General features: G+C 35.9%; 2 protein-coding genes across 2 annotated transcripts; one reads left to right on the forward strand and one right to left on the reverse strand.

Annotated features, from left to right (window-relative positions):
- Positions 1-13459: 13459 nt before the first annotated feature.
- Positions 13460-15898, forward strand: LOC140759401 (uncharacterized). Its single transcript, XM_073095955.1, has 2 exons — positions 13460-14397; positions 15752-15898. Exon 1 carries the CDS (start codon positions 13533-13535, stop codon positions 14373-14375), a length of 843 nt encoding a protein of 280 aa, XP_072952056.1. The 5' UTR covers positions 13460-13532; the 3' UTR covers positions 14376-14397; positions 15752-15898.
- A 193-nt stretch (positions 15899-16091) lies between these two features.
- LOC140759399 (ribosomal RNA small subunit methyltransferase, mitochondrial-like) lies at positions 16092-17539 on the reverse strand. The gene is made up of 2 exons (XM_073095954.1): positions 16932-17539; positions 16092-16861 (listed from the first exon to the last, which is right to left on the reverse strand). The coding sequence occupies exons 1-2, from the start codon at positions 17379-17381 to the stop codon at positions 16136-16138; spliced, it is 1176 nt and encodes a 391-aa protein (XP_072952055.1). The 5' UTR covers positions 17382-17539; the 3' UTR covers positions 16092-16135.
- Positions 17540-17827: the final 288 nt, after the last annotated feature.

The raw sequence follows: 17827 nt of genomic DNA on the forward strand, positions 1-17827 counted from the left end.
AGAATTGGACCACGTGAGACGCGCGTGAGTGAAAGACATCTACTTAGGGGTGAAAACGGATCGGATACGGATCGGATAGTGCTCAACCCATATCCGGATTCGTATTTTTAGTTCGGATACGGATTCGGATATGGATATTGGACGGATAGCAAAATTTAAAACCATATCCTAACTAAACGGATACGGATAATTTTCGGATAAAGAATCGGATCTTAAACGGATATTAATTAAAATTAAAATAATTATAATATTTTATTTAAATATAATTAACATAAAATTATTATGAGTTTTACAACAAATAATTTTTTTGTATGTCAAATATATAAAATTAGAGAAATTAATCTCTATAAATAATATATAATGTATTATTAGTAATAATATTAATACTTACTATTTAAATAAGCAAACTAAAAACTGTAAATCATTTAAAAAAATATGCGGATAAACGGATATCTGATATCCGTATCCGAATTCGAAAAATTTATCCGACCCGTATCCGAATCCATATCCGAATTTTTTTCAAAAATTCTATCCGTATCCGAATCCGAATCCGAGTCGGATAGAAATTTTATATCCGAATCCGATCCGAGTCGGGTCGGATAGCGGATTGGGTCGGAGTTAATCCGACCCGTTTTCACCCCTACATCTACTACGTGATTGGATGCTTCTGCAATTTTATTGTAATTAATTTTGTAATTTCCCTTTTTTAAGTCAATGCATATTTTGCTATAATAAAATGTATGTAATTTATATATGAAATGCATATTATAGCCTATTATTATCAATTAAAAAATAAAATATAATTAAATTGCAAATGGCCCACATGACTATATTGTTTTTTTAATTAGTTAATTACACTTAGCTCTGAGCTATTACCACATAGACTCATTGAATTAAGAAAATTTTTGCCACATAGACACTTTGAACTCAGGGATTTATGTGGATGTCTTAGTTCAAGAGGTCTATGTGGGTGATAGCTTAGAGAGGCCAAGTATAATTATCATTTTTCTGTGTGCATCTAATATTTTTACAATATATATATATATATATATAAGTTTATGAGCTAGTAATTTGGATACCTCCGGATTCCTCCAAAAGTCATGCTTCATTTCCTTATTATTGTTGCTATATGAAACATCTAGAAGGTCAAAAACAATATATTCTTCAACTAGACCATGAAGTTATAGTGGTGATTTAGGAGCCTTAGTTTTGTAGGTGGTCATGTTAGCTATGATTGAGGCATTTTAACACTCTTCGCAAGGCACTATTTTTTCAGCTCAACTCAGACTCTATGCTCTTTGCTAACTCATTCAAGGATGTTCACAACCATCATAGTCATTTGAGATGGTCATTTCCTTATCTCCTCATTTCACTTTGTACTATCTCCCATATATATCGCGAAGCCAACAAATTTGCTAACTAGCTCACTAATATTACTCGAATTATGGGTTTCAAAATTATGTGAAAAAGGAATGCTAATATTGGTGGTGTTTTATAACCGCGGTGGTTAATTAATATTAGATGTTATTTTATTAAAATGGTTTACTAAACTAATACTCCTAAGACATAGACCATATCTAAGATAGAGCCACATAATTTTTATCCTTTCATAGTTGAAAATAACTTTTAGCACAACACATTTGGATCTCGTGATGTCCCAATATGGAGTGATCAGTCTATATTTTAATACTTCTAAATATACTTTTTTTCTCTTATGATATTGTTTAAAATTCTTTTATTAAAGTGAGATTTTACTCTATTACCAATTTATTAGCAAAATATGAGTTTGATATTCCAACAGCTTTGATAATAAATCTTATGTTAGATACTCCTTCAATGCAAATATATATTTTTTTCCATCATCTTTTTCATTTCATACTTAGGCACTCATTAATATTATTCTCTTTGATTAATGCTGCATTAGCATAGTACCTCAGATTTGGCGTACATTGTCGCCTTAATCTTCTTAGTTATTATTTTGGCCTAGCACCCATCTCTTCTTCTTCTTCATCTTGATTCTCTTCTGTTATGTTGTGATGCACTTTGTGGTGCCTATATTTGGACTAGTGACATATCTTGGGTTTTTAGACAAAGCATCATCATCATCTAACTTATCTCCATGTATTGCATGCTTTGGAACTAGAAACGTAGTATTATTATTTGTGTTGACCACCTAGATGATATTACTACATCGATCAAAGACTAAGATTCCTCCGTACATAGCAATAATTATTTTATAATCGCAACATCACCACCTTTTCTTTTTATCAAAATTACAAACTTAGATGCATCGTGCCACCTTCTTATTAGATTTATCCAATCAAATACTATAAAATGAGTTATTGAAGGCATGATACAAAGCCAAGATTTGGCTTATGACACCATAGTAAAAGTATCTTGTAGTTCCTTTTATGCTTCACATATATACAAGGTAAAAAATAATATTTGACGTCTTTATTCATGTATTCTTATCAAATAGGATATTTTGAATCATAATAACTTATATGTATTATTGTTGGAGTTATTTATTTCCATAATTTTCTTATCTTGTATATATTAACCACATAAGATATGATCATACTATGCTCTTTTTGTGACTCCATTCTGTGGTGTATTTAGATATGCCAACTGTTTTCTCATCTTGTAGTATTGTAGAAATTTCAAGAACTCAGCACAATCTTTTGCTTGCGTGGGATATAAGATATTTCGACGGCTGAAAATTAGAGTGGTAGGGGCTGGCAAAGTATGTCTAAAGACTTGCGAAGTATTGAGCACTAGATATTTTAACTGCTGTATGTTTCTGGTCAAATTAATAGCAATACAAGATATAAGTATACATGAAGGTTTGTACTAGTAGTTTTACTCTGTATTAAATACAAAGATATAATTGTTAGGATAATATCGGGATAATAAAAGTTACTAATACCTTTAAACTATCAAATTTTTATATGGCAATAAGACTACTATTGCAATGACAAAAAAAAATTATTTTATTTATGAGAGAATAAAACATATTGATATCTAGCATTACTTCTTAACTGAATAATATGTCGGAGTTGAAATTCTATACAAATGAACAAGTGATAGACATCTTAACTGAATAATTATTGTTGAGAAAATTCTCCCACTTTAGGTCATTACTTGGAGTCTGCAACTTTGAATCAAGGAGGATGTTGAAGATAAGATTCAAAGTTTTACCTAGATAGTGTTTATCTGACTTTGTCTTAGATAATTGCTTATGTGTCAAGTTAGTGGCCCATGTTTGTTGAGTAATTAGTAAGTTTATTTATAGACTAGTTATGTTTAATGAATTATGTGCAATTCAAGTTTTTATTTTCTAATCTAATATGGTCTAATTCTTCTTCTTAAATTTTTTTTTTAATATATATGTTTTGATTGATTTAGTTTAATTTTTTGTGTTCATGAAAGTATTCTAATTTATTTTAGAGATTTTATAAGTTTCCTAAAATAATGGTTGATAGACGATCTTACTCATAAAATGAGAGAATCTTATCCAGATACTTAATCGATGAGCAACCTATTAACAAAACAACATGTCCTATAATCAGAATAGAACCATAGGAGAATGCACTAATGGGATTAACATCAAGTTAGTCAACTATAAGAAGCATTAGATAGTGGACTTGGTTTTATACTCAAATCGCATGATCGATGAAAAGGAGAAGCTCTTCAGGATAGATGACTATGAAGAGGAATAATTGTTCTGATATCCAACAGCTAAAAGGTGTCCATTACTCATATTGGAAGTACCGTTATTGTACCATAGTTTGGATAAAAGAAGGTGCATTGTAGCATGTTTACCATATGCTAGGTGGAAAGACAAATTTGTTGTCAGTATCACAACTAATTGCATTAAGCAATTAGAAGATGTCAAAGTCCACATATTTTAGAAGGATAAAAGTTATAGTTTATCTATGTTATGTCAGTAGAATTTATTGTTGGTAATCTCATGTATTTGATATGAATTCTTTATTAACTTCGAACTAAGTTTTAAGTGGGGCCCACACATTATTAATGATGGTTTAATGGTGGAATTAATTCAGCTCAAAGTGTACTTTATTGTCAAATATTCACTTAGTCAAATCCATGAAGAGAAGTGAATGAAAATTGGCTCTAAAGTGGATATCATGGCAATGAAAAATAAAGAAAAGTGAGTTTAGATATTTGAGAAATGTTAGTATGGTATATAAGTAACAAACTTCTTTTGCGCTTTGGGCCCCAAAAGAGGTACCTATTTTATGAGTAAAGGTTACTATGAAACTTAACTCACACACGCGCGTGCCGCCCGACCCGGCTCGGTTCGCACATAATTTCATATAGAAACTTGGTTCATTCCTTTCTTTCTAGAGTCGAGTCTGTATTTGAGAGAGAGTACATCACGGTTCAGGTTCAATCAAGGCATTAGAAAGCTGCTTCCTTTCCAGTGCAAGATAGTCATTGTATCCCAGGAGACTGACGTCCATTGTTCCAGATGCAATCGGTGGAGTGCGAATTGGTTTTAAGGAGATAGTGTCCAACACTAGACTCGACTATTCAAAATTTTATATTCTGTAATCTGTAAGTTTATTTAATTTATTTTGATCGGATTTTTTATGACTCTTTGGAATCAGATTGTTACCGCCAACGTTTATCTATGTAGATAAGACTCTAAAGAACAATAATATAGGTCTTTGGCAAGAAAGGCTAAAACATGTTAGCTATCATAAGATGAAGCTAATTGATGAGTAAATTAATACTCAAGACTTCCTCAACTTGAAGTTCGTAAAGGAATTGTGCAATTACTAATTACTCATTCAGGATAGCACATCAACTACTACATGAAGAATTCAAATCTAGAGCTAAAGCACCATTTGACCTTGTTCATTTCGATATACTTGGACGAGTGAAGCAAACATCTACAAGGGTTCACTTTCAACGATAATTTTTCAAGACACATATAGGTTTATTTTACGAAGGAGAAGTTCAAAGTTTTTAAAAGAATTCAAAGAGGAACAAAAAGGCAAATTTGTTGCCTGCATACATAATTGAGGAAAACAGGTGGTAAGAGGGCATTTGCTAATCCAATTGTTTGTCCAAAAATTTAGTTGTTTTTCCATCAATTAACTAACCAGTTAAGTCTATTTTAAATACATCACTAGTGGATAAAACCCCCTCTAAAAGGGAGAAAATTCTATTAGAAATTTGTATCTAAAATTCTCTTATTGCAATCTTCAATAATACATTTTACAAATTATTTGAGCCGATAATTGATTATTCGCCATTAAAGCCAAGTCCATTTCAGATAAGTTAAGAATATCCAAGAAGTCACATTCTTTTTTCTTGCTGACTCTACCCCAATTAGCTAGACAATATCCCATTTTTTTTCTTTATTATCTCCTTTTCATATAAATCTGCTTCTAAGATGATCCAATCTTTTGCAAAACCATTTCAGCATTACAAAAAGGAGAGGTAATATAAAGTGATAAAGCTCAAAAATAAAGTTGATAAGTGTGATCCTTCTATCCAGGAAAAATAGCTTTTTCTTCCACCCTATGAACCTCTTCTCAACTTTCTTAATCACAGAAAGTCATTCTTGTCCTATGGTGTATAAGATTTCATCATGTAATGAAATCCAAGGTATTTAACTAATAGCACTTTATATTTGTAATTCATCAACTCCACAAAATTCCTGACTTTCTCCATCTATACTTCAATGGTATACTAGAAATCTTTAATACAATTTTATTTTGAGACCAAAGATATCATGAAAATAATAAAACACAACCTTCGTAATTGCTACCTCTCTAACATTAGCTTTGAAAAGTATGAGAGTATTATCAGCATACTATAAATTAATCACTCTCCCCACTAACCAAATCAACACTAAGGCTTGAGAGAAGGCCTTGCGGTTTCGCCCTATCCAACATTTTGATTTCAACCATCTTGTAATGAGTATAAACAGAAATGGTGCTAAAGGATCATTTTGATGTAACCATTTTCTACACCTAAAATTATTACTCAGCTCCCTATTATAATACTAGAAGTGACCGATTTCATAACATAGATAATCCATTTGAGCATAAGCCATTGTATCTCAACACTTTCTTAAGATAGTCTCTTCTCATATTATCATAAGTCTTCTCAAAGTCTAATTTTAGCATTAAATCTCTCTTTTTTTATTTCATACTGCACAATACTTCAGGAGCACTAGCCATACAATCTAAAATATATAGACTTTTATTGGAAGAACTTTGAGCACATAGTGCGGACATTACTGATAGGACACGATGGTGTAATAATCTAGATTTAAAAATAATAATAATAAAATAATAATAATAAATAATAAATAATGATATATAAATTTAATTAAATTTAAAAAAAAGAGAGATAAAAAAAATTGTGTTGCCCGGTACGAGCTCATGCCATGCAAGTTGTGGGCGGGCTAAGGATGCCACGCGCCCCCAGCTATCGACCTAGCCAACCTGGCCGGGCCAGTTGGCATGGTGGGCCCCAGCGCCGTCGCAACCGCCGCCGTTCCTCCTCTCCCCACCACCTCTCTCTCTATCTGTTTCTTCTCCCCACACTCTCTCTCTTCTCTCTCTCTCTCTCTCTCTCTCTCTCTCTCTCTCTCTCTCTCTCTCTCTATGTTTCTTGCCTCAAGCTCAGGCTCGTCGGAGCCGAGTCGACGGCAAGAGGCTGGCCGCTGGATGGCCACCAGCAGCTAGTGCCCTCCCCGCCGGCCCGGGTCTGCAACCCTCTCCCTCACCTTCTCTCTTTCTTCTCTTCCTCTTCTCTTCTTCTTCTTCTTCTTTCTTCTTCTTCCTCTTCTTCTTCTTCTTCTTCTTCTTCTTCTTCTTCTTCTTCTTCTTCCTTTCTCCTTTCTTCTCCCTTAGCTTCTCCTCCTCTTTCTGCACAGTGCTAGGCTCGGCCCAACACTATAGCAGAGCATTTGTGGCATTGTTTATTTATTTATTTTTTATTTTAATTTTGTTTATTTATTTAGTTAGGTATTGCTTTCTTAATTAATGTAGATAACTTATTTAGACATTAATTATTTGAATAATAATGTACATTCTTCAACATGATTATTGTTAATTATAATTAATTAATGATTAATTAGGCTATAAACTATTACACATAAATATAGGTAATACTTATATTTATTTATTTATTTACTTATATGTCTATTAGATTAATAGATAGATTTGTAAATTATAATTATTAGATTTATATTCTAATATTCTTATGATATCTATTTTAAGTAATTCTATTAATTTATTATATATTATTATTTTGCAACAAATAAAATACTAGGCTTATTTAGTTATTTATTTATTATTTTATCGAGTAAAGACTGCATGGTCCCTAATTAGTCAAAATAGAGTATGAATTATAAAAATTAATTATAATTAGACCTTGCCTATACTTATAGTTATTTAGCCTTTCATTTTATTTTATAATTATATATTTAGAAATATTCTTATATAAAAGGAAACAGACATCTTCTTCTTATTCTATAATTAACATTTTATGATAATAGTATAATTATAGTATTTGAATTAGGTCTCAAATAAGAGGGTTCGAGATCTGAAAATATTTAAGTAGCATAAAGTTAGTCGTTTATCTAATTAGAATTAGTTCAAGTAAAATATAAAGGTTCATTAGGTTTAGAACCACTTATTTTTATGTTTATTACATAACTAGATCTATATTATAGATACGTGGACTTTGCTAGTGATGTGTGACGGTTAATTGATAGACGTGAGGAATACGTGTGTTAGGTTTTCTAATAAGAGATGAGTAGTCTTATCCCCTAGATGCATTTCTCAAAATTATGATATATTATATATTATGTACAAACATGTTTTGATCTCCACCATGATTATTAACTTTATCTAGAGATGATTTCAGTCGAGTATATTTTTATCATGCATTTGATTATACTAATTTGGAATATGAGTACATTGATGATATATAGAGATGATTGGAGATGACTATACTGTTATAGTTTTATGTTGAGATAATTTCTATCGTGAGTGTGCATGTGATAAACTAGCAGGAGTATGCATGTGATGGATATATAGTTAGAAATTACATTGCATTATTTTTTTCTTAATTTTTGTTCCACCTAAATTTCTGGTATGCATTGACTTATTATCGTACTGGATATATGCATATGATCTATCATTTAGAAGAAAAGTATGAAATATAATTGATAGAATAGTTGATAGAAAGTATGAGGATACTCGAGTGCGCGCAAGGATTAGGACGCGCTTGGTGGATGATTGATCGCTCGACACAGTCGCAATTCTATTGGCCTTACGTCCGAGGTCATTAGTCTGTATGCGCAGCAGACATTCAGACACATGTTGTTCGCTAGGGCATATGTGGCAAGTTATCCTCACGAGATTTCTATTAACTAAAGGGTGCCCGGTCTAGATGGATGTTGATACTCTAGCGAGTGGTAGAGTACGATTATATTTGAGATACACCTTGTGGGTTGCAAAGTATGCTCTGAGTCTTTGGGCATGATGTTGAATCCGAGTACTAGGTGTTGACTGTGCACAATGGTCTAGTATGATGATGATATAAGAGATGACATTGATGACTGAGATGTCGAGAAATGCATATGATTTCATTATCACCTGATTATTTGATTATATGATTATCGAGTGGTCAATATACATCATAGATAGTTGCATTTGATATCATAGTATGATCATTGACGGTATGCATCGTGTCATATTTGAGAGAGAGTTATGATGATAATATGATATGAAAATTTGTTTATTCATTGTCGATGATTATATACTTTTATTAGTTATGACATGTTATCTACTTTTTATTTATGTATTATTGAGGAACATTCATATACTCATTCATGGCATGATACTTTTTCTGATTCATATTATCCAGTACATGATTTACTTTTTGTTTGGCATCACTGATTCGGAGTAAAGTTTATTCACTGAGCCTTTTACTCATGACTCTTTTTATTTCTTTTCTAACCCTCTCAGATATGTGATATGTGATAGCGACTTGAAATATCCTGAAAAGATATTTTAGATTGATGAGATGAGCTATAGGTACTAGATGGTATAGATGATAGTTTGTATAGAAATTGAGTTATATCGTTGATTATTATATTTGTACTTTATTATATTAGACGATGATTTGTATAGTATATGTTAGATTATAGTGTATTCATGTATCAGTTGTTTAGTTGTATTTTGATGGCTTGTCGTGACCTGTGTGAGTTGTGCCAGACTATGTAGTGGTCTAGTGTATATTATTATGGACTTGGATATTCATATGTTAATAGGTTTATTTGATTGATAATATAATTTATGTGAGTATGGATTATGTGAGTATGGATATGTTAGTAGGTATTATTTGATAATATCATGATTATATGTGCACATGAGTGTATTTGTGCGTGACGGGCCCCGCTCGATCTGTCACGTGTGCCGCGCATGCCATGTGGGCGCATGGGCATGCACGTGTCCGTGCCGGGCGGGGACGTTACAGATGGCGTGTGTACTAGCATAGAAGATGTCGACATTTGATGATCCCCCATAGAGTGATTTGGCTCTGATATTTATGATCAATTATATATATTTTTTTATTTATTTAGGGTGTCTTTTACTTATTTTAATTATAGGTCCATATATAGACCCATTGTACTTTCTTTTGAGATTAATAGAGATTTTTTTTTCTTTCTTTAGTGAAAAAGATCAAAAATCATTTCGATGTGAAATCACATTCCACTTCTACCTTCCTATTTTCTCTTCCTTCTCATTTTCTCCACCATATTTTGCATCATTTTGGTATCAGAGGATTCTTATCAGCGAAAATCTAAGGGATTGGTAAAAATTATCAACTACTGAATTTGTATATAATAATTCTATTAATAGGTCAATAGATTTATGTCCAACTTAAGTAGTATATAGACAGTCTATAAATTCATTCCTATGACTTATTACCATAGGTTATTTGAGTCTGCATTTGCATTTGCATCACATATTAAGAACTTGCATAAGAAAATCAGTAATAGAATCACTAAAAATAATGTCAATTATAAAACTTGAGTTGATATAAAAGGAGATTCAATGAATTTAATGTTGGAGACTATGCGATGGTTCAGTTATGTCCGGAATCATTAAAAACTTACATACACGAAATGCTAGATCTTTTAAAATTCTCAAGAAAACTAATAATAATACTTATATTTTAAATTTGCCAAATAATTTTGGCATCAATTCTACTTTTAACATTGAGGATGAGGTTCCAATGTTATTCTAGATAGCCGATTAGCCTAATTATGAGAGACTCTTTTTACCTCAACCTCCCAATATTCTACCTAATACAACAGACAAAATTGATAAAATTTTAGATGATGAGATTTCAACTAGAGAGTGTGGAACAGAACAGTATTTGATATGTTGCAAATGATGACTTATATCAGATGACACGTGGCTTGATCGCCATAATTTAGAGAGACATTACTCTAATATCCTAGAGCAGTATGAGAGCAACAGAGGAGCACATTCGACGGAGTCAAGTTTTCTCCCAATTGGAGAGAATGATACGGACATCATTGATAGGACATGATGACGTGTGTATTAGTTGATGATTCCCCTTATAGTGATTTAATTATGTTTGAGTTTATTTATTACGTGATATTTATGATCAATTTTATAATTTTTATTTACTTAATGTGTCTTTTGTTTATTTTCATTATAGATCTATGTATATATCCGTTGTATTTTCTTTTGAGGTTAATGAAGATTTTTGATTGAGTGAAAAAGGTGTAAAACCATTTCTAAGGATAGAGGTGTAAAACCTCATTCCTATTCAACCTTTGTGCTTTCTCTTCCTTCTCTTTCTCTCCACCCAAGTTTGCATCAGCACCTCCAACATAACTTATTTATGACACTTTATGAAAATCTTGAAGTTATAATTAATAAGATTGATTGGTTTGAAATCCCTCTTTTTAGCTCTCTACTTCTTAGGGATAAAGACAAACCATCACATAGTTGAGACAATGAATTCACAACTCCTTTGGATACCAATCAACAAACAAGTTCATCAAATCACCCTTCACAAGCTCCCAAAACTCATGGTAGAATTTCATAGAAGAACCATCAGGGCCAGAGGCTTTATCAGGGCCCATTTGGAACACAATAGTTTTCACTTCCTTCTTAGAAAGATTGTTCCAAACCCTTTGCTTCAATATCAATCAATTTTGAGAACTCCCATATATTTCCTTTAATCTTTAATCTTCAATCTCCAATCACCCATAGTGCCAAGTAATTTTTTCTAAAGTCAAAGACATGCTGCTTTAGAAATTAATAATGCAAATATTTCTTATTTCTTTGAAGCTCCCTTCTTGTCATCTAATGACCATTCATAATCACTATCAGTAAAACCAATCATATTAAGAGCAATTACATGAGTGCATCACAAGTCAAAAATCTATTGTTCCAGCAATCTATTATAAGATTCTTTTCACTGCACTAACATGATATTTTATAGGCATTTGCATGAATTTGGAGATAAAGACCAATTGAGAAGACAATGTCTAGCCGAGTACAAGCAAGATAAATCAGACCACCAATTAGGGATGGCAAAAATTGACTTAGACCAGATAACTGGATATGATAACATGACTTTTAAATTGGTTTGAGCTTAGTCTAAATGGGTTCGGATTATAAATGGGTCAATCTATCTAACCTGATTATTAAACTAGTCATATTTGTGTTTATTACTTCAACCCGATTGAATCGTTTATGAGTCCCCAACCTATTTATGATACGATAATATAATTATGACCCGACTAATTTGTTTATGGCCTGATTAATATGTTATAACATGACTTTTTTTTATAATTCAAATAAATCCGTTTATTACCCGAATAACTTATAAAAGGTTGAATAATTGGTACTACCTAATAACCCGTCTAGTAAAGGGGTTGTGTTCGTGTTTAGAAATTCTAATTCGTTCGACAAACTTGCTATCTGCATATGCTTTATTATGAAGATTTATACCAATTGGCTTTTATTTGGTGGTAGCTCAGCTAGCTCCAAAGTTCCATTCTTCTCTATTGAGTTAAATTAATTTCTTCTTGTATAGAGTTAGTGCCATTCTTTTCTTATTTGATGCTTCTTCAAAGCTTGAAGGATATGAAGTAAACAAAGTAAAACTACAAGATTCATAAATTTCTTGAAGAGATCTTAAAACACAAATAATTTCTTGAAGATGGATTGCTACTCATTTTCATGATCTATAGAAATAGATGGATCTGAAATGTTGTTCTCCAGTCCATTTTCAGCTTGTGGATTCATCAAAAATGACATTTACTTCTGATTACAACCCTGATCACTGCAGTGTTGTTATGAGTCTATTTATAGCTTTGGTATTATGAGTTAACATGAGTTTTGTGTGTAAATCACAGTGTAGCAAGATCTTATTAAGAGAAATCTTGTATTATTATAGTGATATAATATAAAATATTTTAGCACATTTATTTTCCTTAACATTTTAGGTTAAATGATTCTAATACAAGATTTTGATCTACAAACGTGTGTTTAATCGACAAAATGTTTCTCAAAAATACTATTTTTAATGAACAAAATTTGAGCTTGAAAGTATAAGTAGACACACATTTTTAAAGGTTCCTATTATATTATTGAGGATTTTGATCGTTAAATTTTTATTAAATTTTTTGATTGAGCCTGAAGGCTAGATATAGGCTAGACAAAGGGCCAACCCTCCCTAGATATAGATACATTTTAAGTCCCACCGAACTTTTAGCTGTCTAGTCTAGACTTCAAGCTATATGCATCACCGAACAATTGCTTCGAATCAAACACCACTGAGACTTCTTCTTCCAAGCTAACTGCACTGTCGAGCCGTCATCCGAATCAAGCTAAGTCACCAAACTACCAACCACTAAACAATTTCTCCATAATATTATTTGGAGTTGGAGTTAAATTTATGACCTCCTTGAAAATGAGCAATGTAACTACCTAACTCTATTAGAGTTGATTGGTTAGATTTTATTAAGTCGATCGATGAAATTGAAATTTTTTAAAAAAATAATAAGAAATTTGAGTCCATTTTCAGGATTCATAAAATATGACAAATTCCCTCGTCCACTTAACCTGATCAAAAGTCGACTACTCTCCGATTGAGAGGAGATGCACAAAAATAATCCTTAACCTTTTTGCATTCGAAGTAGATAAGCCGCCACGTGGGATCGCCCAGGCCATCAAGAGCAAAACAATCTCAATGTGGGTCCCACTATCCTCCATCCGTCCATCCATCCCGCTCTTGATTGGCTAGCAAATTATGTAAGGACCAATGGTAATGCGCCGGGTACTCCGATGCATATTGGTACAACCATTTATGCAGGGGATCCGACTTCTCCCACCATCCTTACCACAAAACTCACTCTCATTTCCCAAATAACAAATAAGAACAATTGCAATAGCAATAGTAATTAGCAGGCAGCCACCAATCCAAAACCCTCCATGGCTCTGCTCCACCAATCCCCTGCTCCGCCAGCTCTTCCCTTCCTCCGCCGCCACCGGAGCCGCCCATCTCCGCCATGTAATCTCTCCCGGATCAGCCACATGGACCGCCGCCACGCATCCCTCCGATGCTCCGCATCGTCGTCGTCCGATCCCCCATCGCCAGCCGTCGACGATCTGGTGGAGCTTCCCCTTTTCCCTCTCCCTCTCGTTCTCTTCCCCGGCGCCGTCCTCCCCCTCCAGATCTTCGAGTTCCGGTACCGCATCATGATGCATACTCTCCTCCACTCCGACCTCCGCTTCGGCGTCGTCTTCTCCGACTCCGGCGCTGGCAACATCGCCGACGTCGGGTGCGTCGGGGAGGTCGTCAAGCACGAGCGCCTCGTCGACGACCGGTTCTTCCTCATCTGCAAGGGCCAGGAGCGGTTCCGCGTCTCGCGCGTCGTCCGCACCAAGCCCTACCTCGTCGCCGCCGTCGCCTGGCTCGAGGACCGGCCGCCTCCCGAACCCGCCGACGGGAACGACCTAGACGCCCTCGCCGACGAGGTCGAGGGCCACATGCGCGACGTCATCCGGATATCCAACAGGCTCAACGGGAAGCCGGAGAAGGAGGCGGGCGCCGCCGTGGATCTGAGGAGGAACCTCTTCCCGACGCCGTTCTCGTTCTTCGTCGGGAGCACGTTCGAGGGGGCGCCGAGGGAGCAGCAGGCGTTGCTCGAGCTGGAGGACACGGCGGCGAGGCTTAAGCGGGAGCGCGACACGCTCCGCAACACCCTCAATTACCTCACCGCCGCGTCCGCCGTCAAGGACGTGTTCCCTTCCTCGCCGTCCTCGTCTTCGTGAGCTGCGGCATATCGACAAACAGGTGGTAGGCGTTCTCTTCTTGTAAACTTTGGGTACGAATTTTGATGTATACTCTGCTTTATGCTTTGTAGATTACACTGTATGATGTGAAATATATGATATATTAGGCAAGATGGAGTACCATTCTTGTTTCCTTGAATTTTATCATCATGCCCTCCATTAGTGGTACCAATTTGTTAGAGCTTGACATAAATACTAAAATGTTTCAGACGGCTTGTACAAGTAATCATCTCGCAGATACTTTTCTGTTCCAATCTTGCAGTTATATTGCACTTGTGTTCTTTTACAAACTCAGATGTTCTAGTAATCCTTAAATTGAATTCTAGGACTAGCAAGGCAAAATTTCCAATGCATCATACTGAATGAGATTAAAGAGACATGTCCATTGTATACAAAATGTTTTTTGCTTAGGTTATTCTCATGAGTCATAGTTTTTCACATGAACTTTCTAGATATGATTTGACATCAGTCTTTAGGTTCAAAGTCCAGTATCCTGCTCTTCTATTGGCATATGACATTTGTTAACCTCTGGTTTCTAGATCACAGAAGAGATTGCCTTAGTTACGGGGGCTACCTTAATTAATAGAAGTATTAGAAGCAGATTCTTACAGCATCCAACAATAGTCTTAACAGAACAAATAGAAAGAGCTTCTTATATTCTTGCATTTTCTTGCTAGATAAGCAAAGCAAGAGATAAGTGAAAAGAATATGATGAAAATGAGTGCCAACAAGAAGATTACAACATGAACATTTCGTAGCATGTTTAGCTAAAACATTCATCATACCAAGAAGGAAAGAATATGAAATCATATCCGGGTGAACAGAATTCAATTAGAAGAATGTATTAAGTCATTTTAGGAACATTCAATTATGAAATTATTTAAATCTGAGACAAATCTGGAGACTGCTCTACATTGTAAAAGATTTCAATTTATCACTTGACATAGTTACTGAAAAAACTATTACCAAGTATCAGTGACTGGGAGATGTAAAAAGGAGTTGATAGTGTCGTCCATTACATGCTACTGGCAGTTTCTAGGAAGATAGTAAGGTAAAAGAAACTACACTCAAGAAGATGACTTCCTGCTTAAAAGCTGATGAAAAGCTTCACAGAAAATGAAGTGCAGGTCAGTTATTTCTTCAATTAGGTGTTGCAAAAGTACAAGATGAAAAATCTGTTTGATTGGCTCCTATTGTACCATCATTCATCAAATAGTCACAGATATAAATAAGAACAATCTTTGGTGGGTTCAGTTCAGTTGGAAACCCTGGCTATGCAGAATTATATTGGTGTTAGGTCAATAATAAAGGTATACTTCCTTACATTGTGCAACTCCCTTTTTAACTGGGCACAGGTTGAAGCTTAGAACTTTCGGATGCAAGAACCTCGAGATCTTTGTAATCATGATTGATTGATTGTGCTAGTCAAAGATAATGCTTGTGCCGAGATGATATGTCATGAATGTCGCTGAGAAACCAGACTCATCTGTAATGAAATATCAGCACAAGAGAAGAAGCGAACCGTTATCCTCAGGAAAAATTGGGCACAGATGCACCGCCATGATGAAATCGTTCCATACTGAAAGACAGTGTTAAGCCGTGCAACGTAAGACGGTGCTGCACTTCGACGGGTAAAAACTATTGCTCTAAGAATGCTGTCATTCTGCAAGCAGCTGAGGATAATCTCTTCAAACTTTCAGCTCCTGCAGAAAACTTCGGTCATAAATTCACAAGCTTTGCTAATGAAACACCACGCCTTCTTTGTTGAAAAGCTGTAGAATATGCAACAAATCCTCGTTTGATAACTTTGAAGGTCTCTTCTCCCCGAAACCCCCAGAATTCAGTATCCTGATAATCTTCTCTTTAAAAGGACCCACTTCTAAGGCATCTACTCCCTCTTTTTCTTCAACATTAATTTCCATAGGATCACCATGGTTGTCATCAAAATCATCAAATCTAGCAATATTACTTCTGCTACCATCATTTTCTCCTGCATCTCTTGAACCTTTGCTATCTATCTGAGATATTTCAAAGAGCTCTGCAATCTTCTTCTTCTGCTTAAAGATGGCACCAAGAGTCTTATTCTTCTTAGTAAACAATGTGCGGGTGAATGCCAACCACTCCGCGAGGTCCACCGGTGGGGGGTGGCCAGCCCTAGGCCGGATCCGAACAAGCGAAGAATCCACTTTAGGGCAAGGAACAAACTCCTTCTTGCTCACATCCATGAGCAACTCGACGTCCGCCACTAGCCTGACATTTGCCGCCAACCGATTGTACTCTGAGTCACCCGGCATTGCCAAAAGCCGCCGAGCAAACTCCTTCTGCAGCAGGAGGGTCGCACTCCGGAAGCAGCACTGCCCAAAGAGAAGCTTCCCGATCAGAGGAGAAGAGATCCCGTAAGGAATGTTGGCCACGCAGAGGTCGAATTCAGGGAACTGGGTCTTGACCGCATCTCCCGTAATAACCTGTCGACATGATAAAGCAAGCATCTTGGTAACTCTCAGAGTGGGGAATTAAGACAAACACCTTACGTACATCGAGGCGATGGTCGAGGCCGATGTCGGAGATGCGGCGCCGGAGGGCGTCGACCATGCGGTGGTCAACCTCGATCCCGACGACCCTATGGGCGGAGGCGAGGAGGCGGACGGTGAGGTTGCCGGTGCCGGGGCCGACCTCGAGGACGGTATCGGTGGGGCCCACGCCGGCGAGGCGGACGATTGCGTCGAGGATCCGAGGGTTGGTGAGGAGGTGCTGGCCACGGGGCTTGTGGAGTTGGAAGCTGCGGTCCCACGGCTCGCGTGTAATTGGATTCTTCTTCTTCTTGTTGTCGTATTGGATTCGATGGTCTATTTTGTTGCCATTGTCGTCGTGGTGATTTGGGTGGGTGTCCGGGAAGCGGCATGGTCTGGTGCTGAAGTAGAGGAGGGAGTGGGACGAGACAGCTTTAGAGAAGCGACGGTGGAGGATTTCGAGTCGTTGCTTCATCTTGCGCTATCGAGGGTAAATCGAAAACTTTGCATCCATAACTACTAGCCTTTAGATGAATTGGACGAGTTTTTGTTTAGGAGGACCAGTAGACAGGCCGGGCCGATTAGGGACAAAAAAGTAGTACAAAATGTCGGGTTTGAATACAACCTACCAGGCCGGCTTGAATTCAAGCTGAGCTTAAAAAAAAAATAAAAAATAAAAATAATCTAGCATAGCATGTTACAGCCGCAAGCTCGGTCCTCAATCGGGCTCTGACCAAGCTATGCAAGGGATAGAGGGGGAGAGGTAGACATGATCATTAGGAGAGCCGGGTCGAGCTTTTCAAATCAATCGGACTTAAATATTTGTTCATGGTCTGACCACCAATCACTCGGGCTAGGCTAAAATATTCTACCCCGTTACCGCCCACTAACCCATTAGATATTGGGCTTAGGTTGGGTATA

The sequence above is a fragment of the Typha angustifolia genome, chromosome 4 (assembly GCF_048772165.1).
Source record: "Typha angustifolia cultivar Huaian chromosome 4, ASM4877216v1, whole genome shotgun sequence".
Taxonomy (NCBI): Eukaryota; Viridiplantae; Streptophyta; class Magnoliopsida; order Poales; family Typhaceae; genus Typha; species Typha angustifolia.

Coding starts and splice junctions, on each gene's coding strand:
- LOC140759401 (XM_073095955.1), top strand. CDS start 13,533: ATGGCTCTGCTCCACCAATCCCCTGCTCCGCCAGCTCTTCCCTTCCTC.
- LOC140759399 (XM_073095954.1), bottom strand. CDS start 17,381: ATGAAGCAACGACTCGAAATCCTCCACCGTCGCTTCTCTAAAGCTGTC. Junction 16,862..16,931: donor GCCTCGACCATCGCCTCGAT/GTACGTAAGGTG, acceptor TCATGTCGACAG/GTTATTACGGGAGATGCGGT.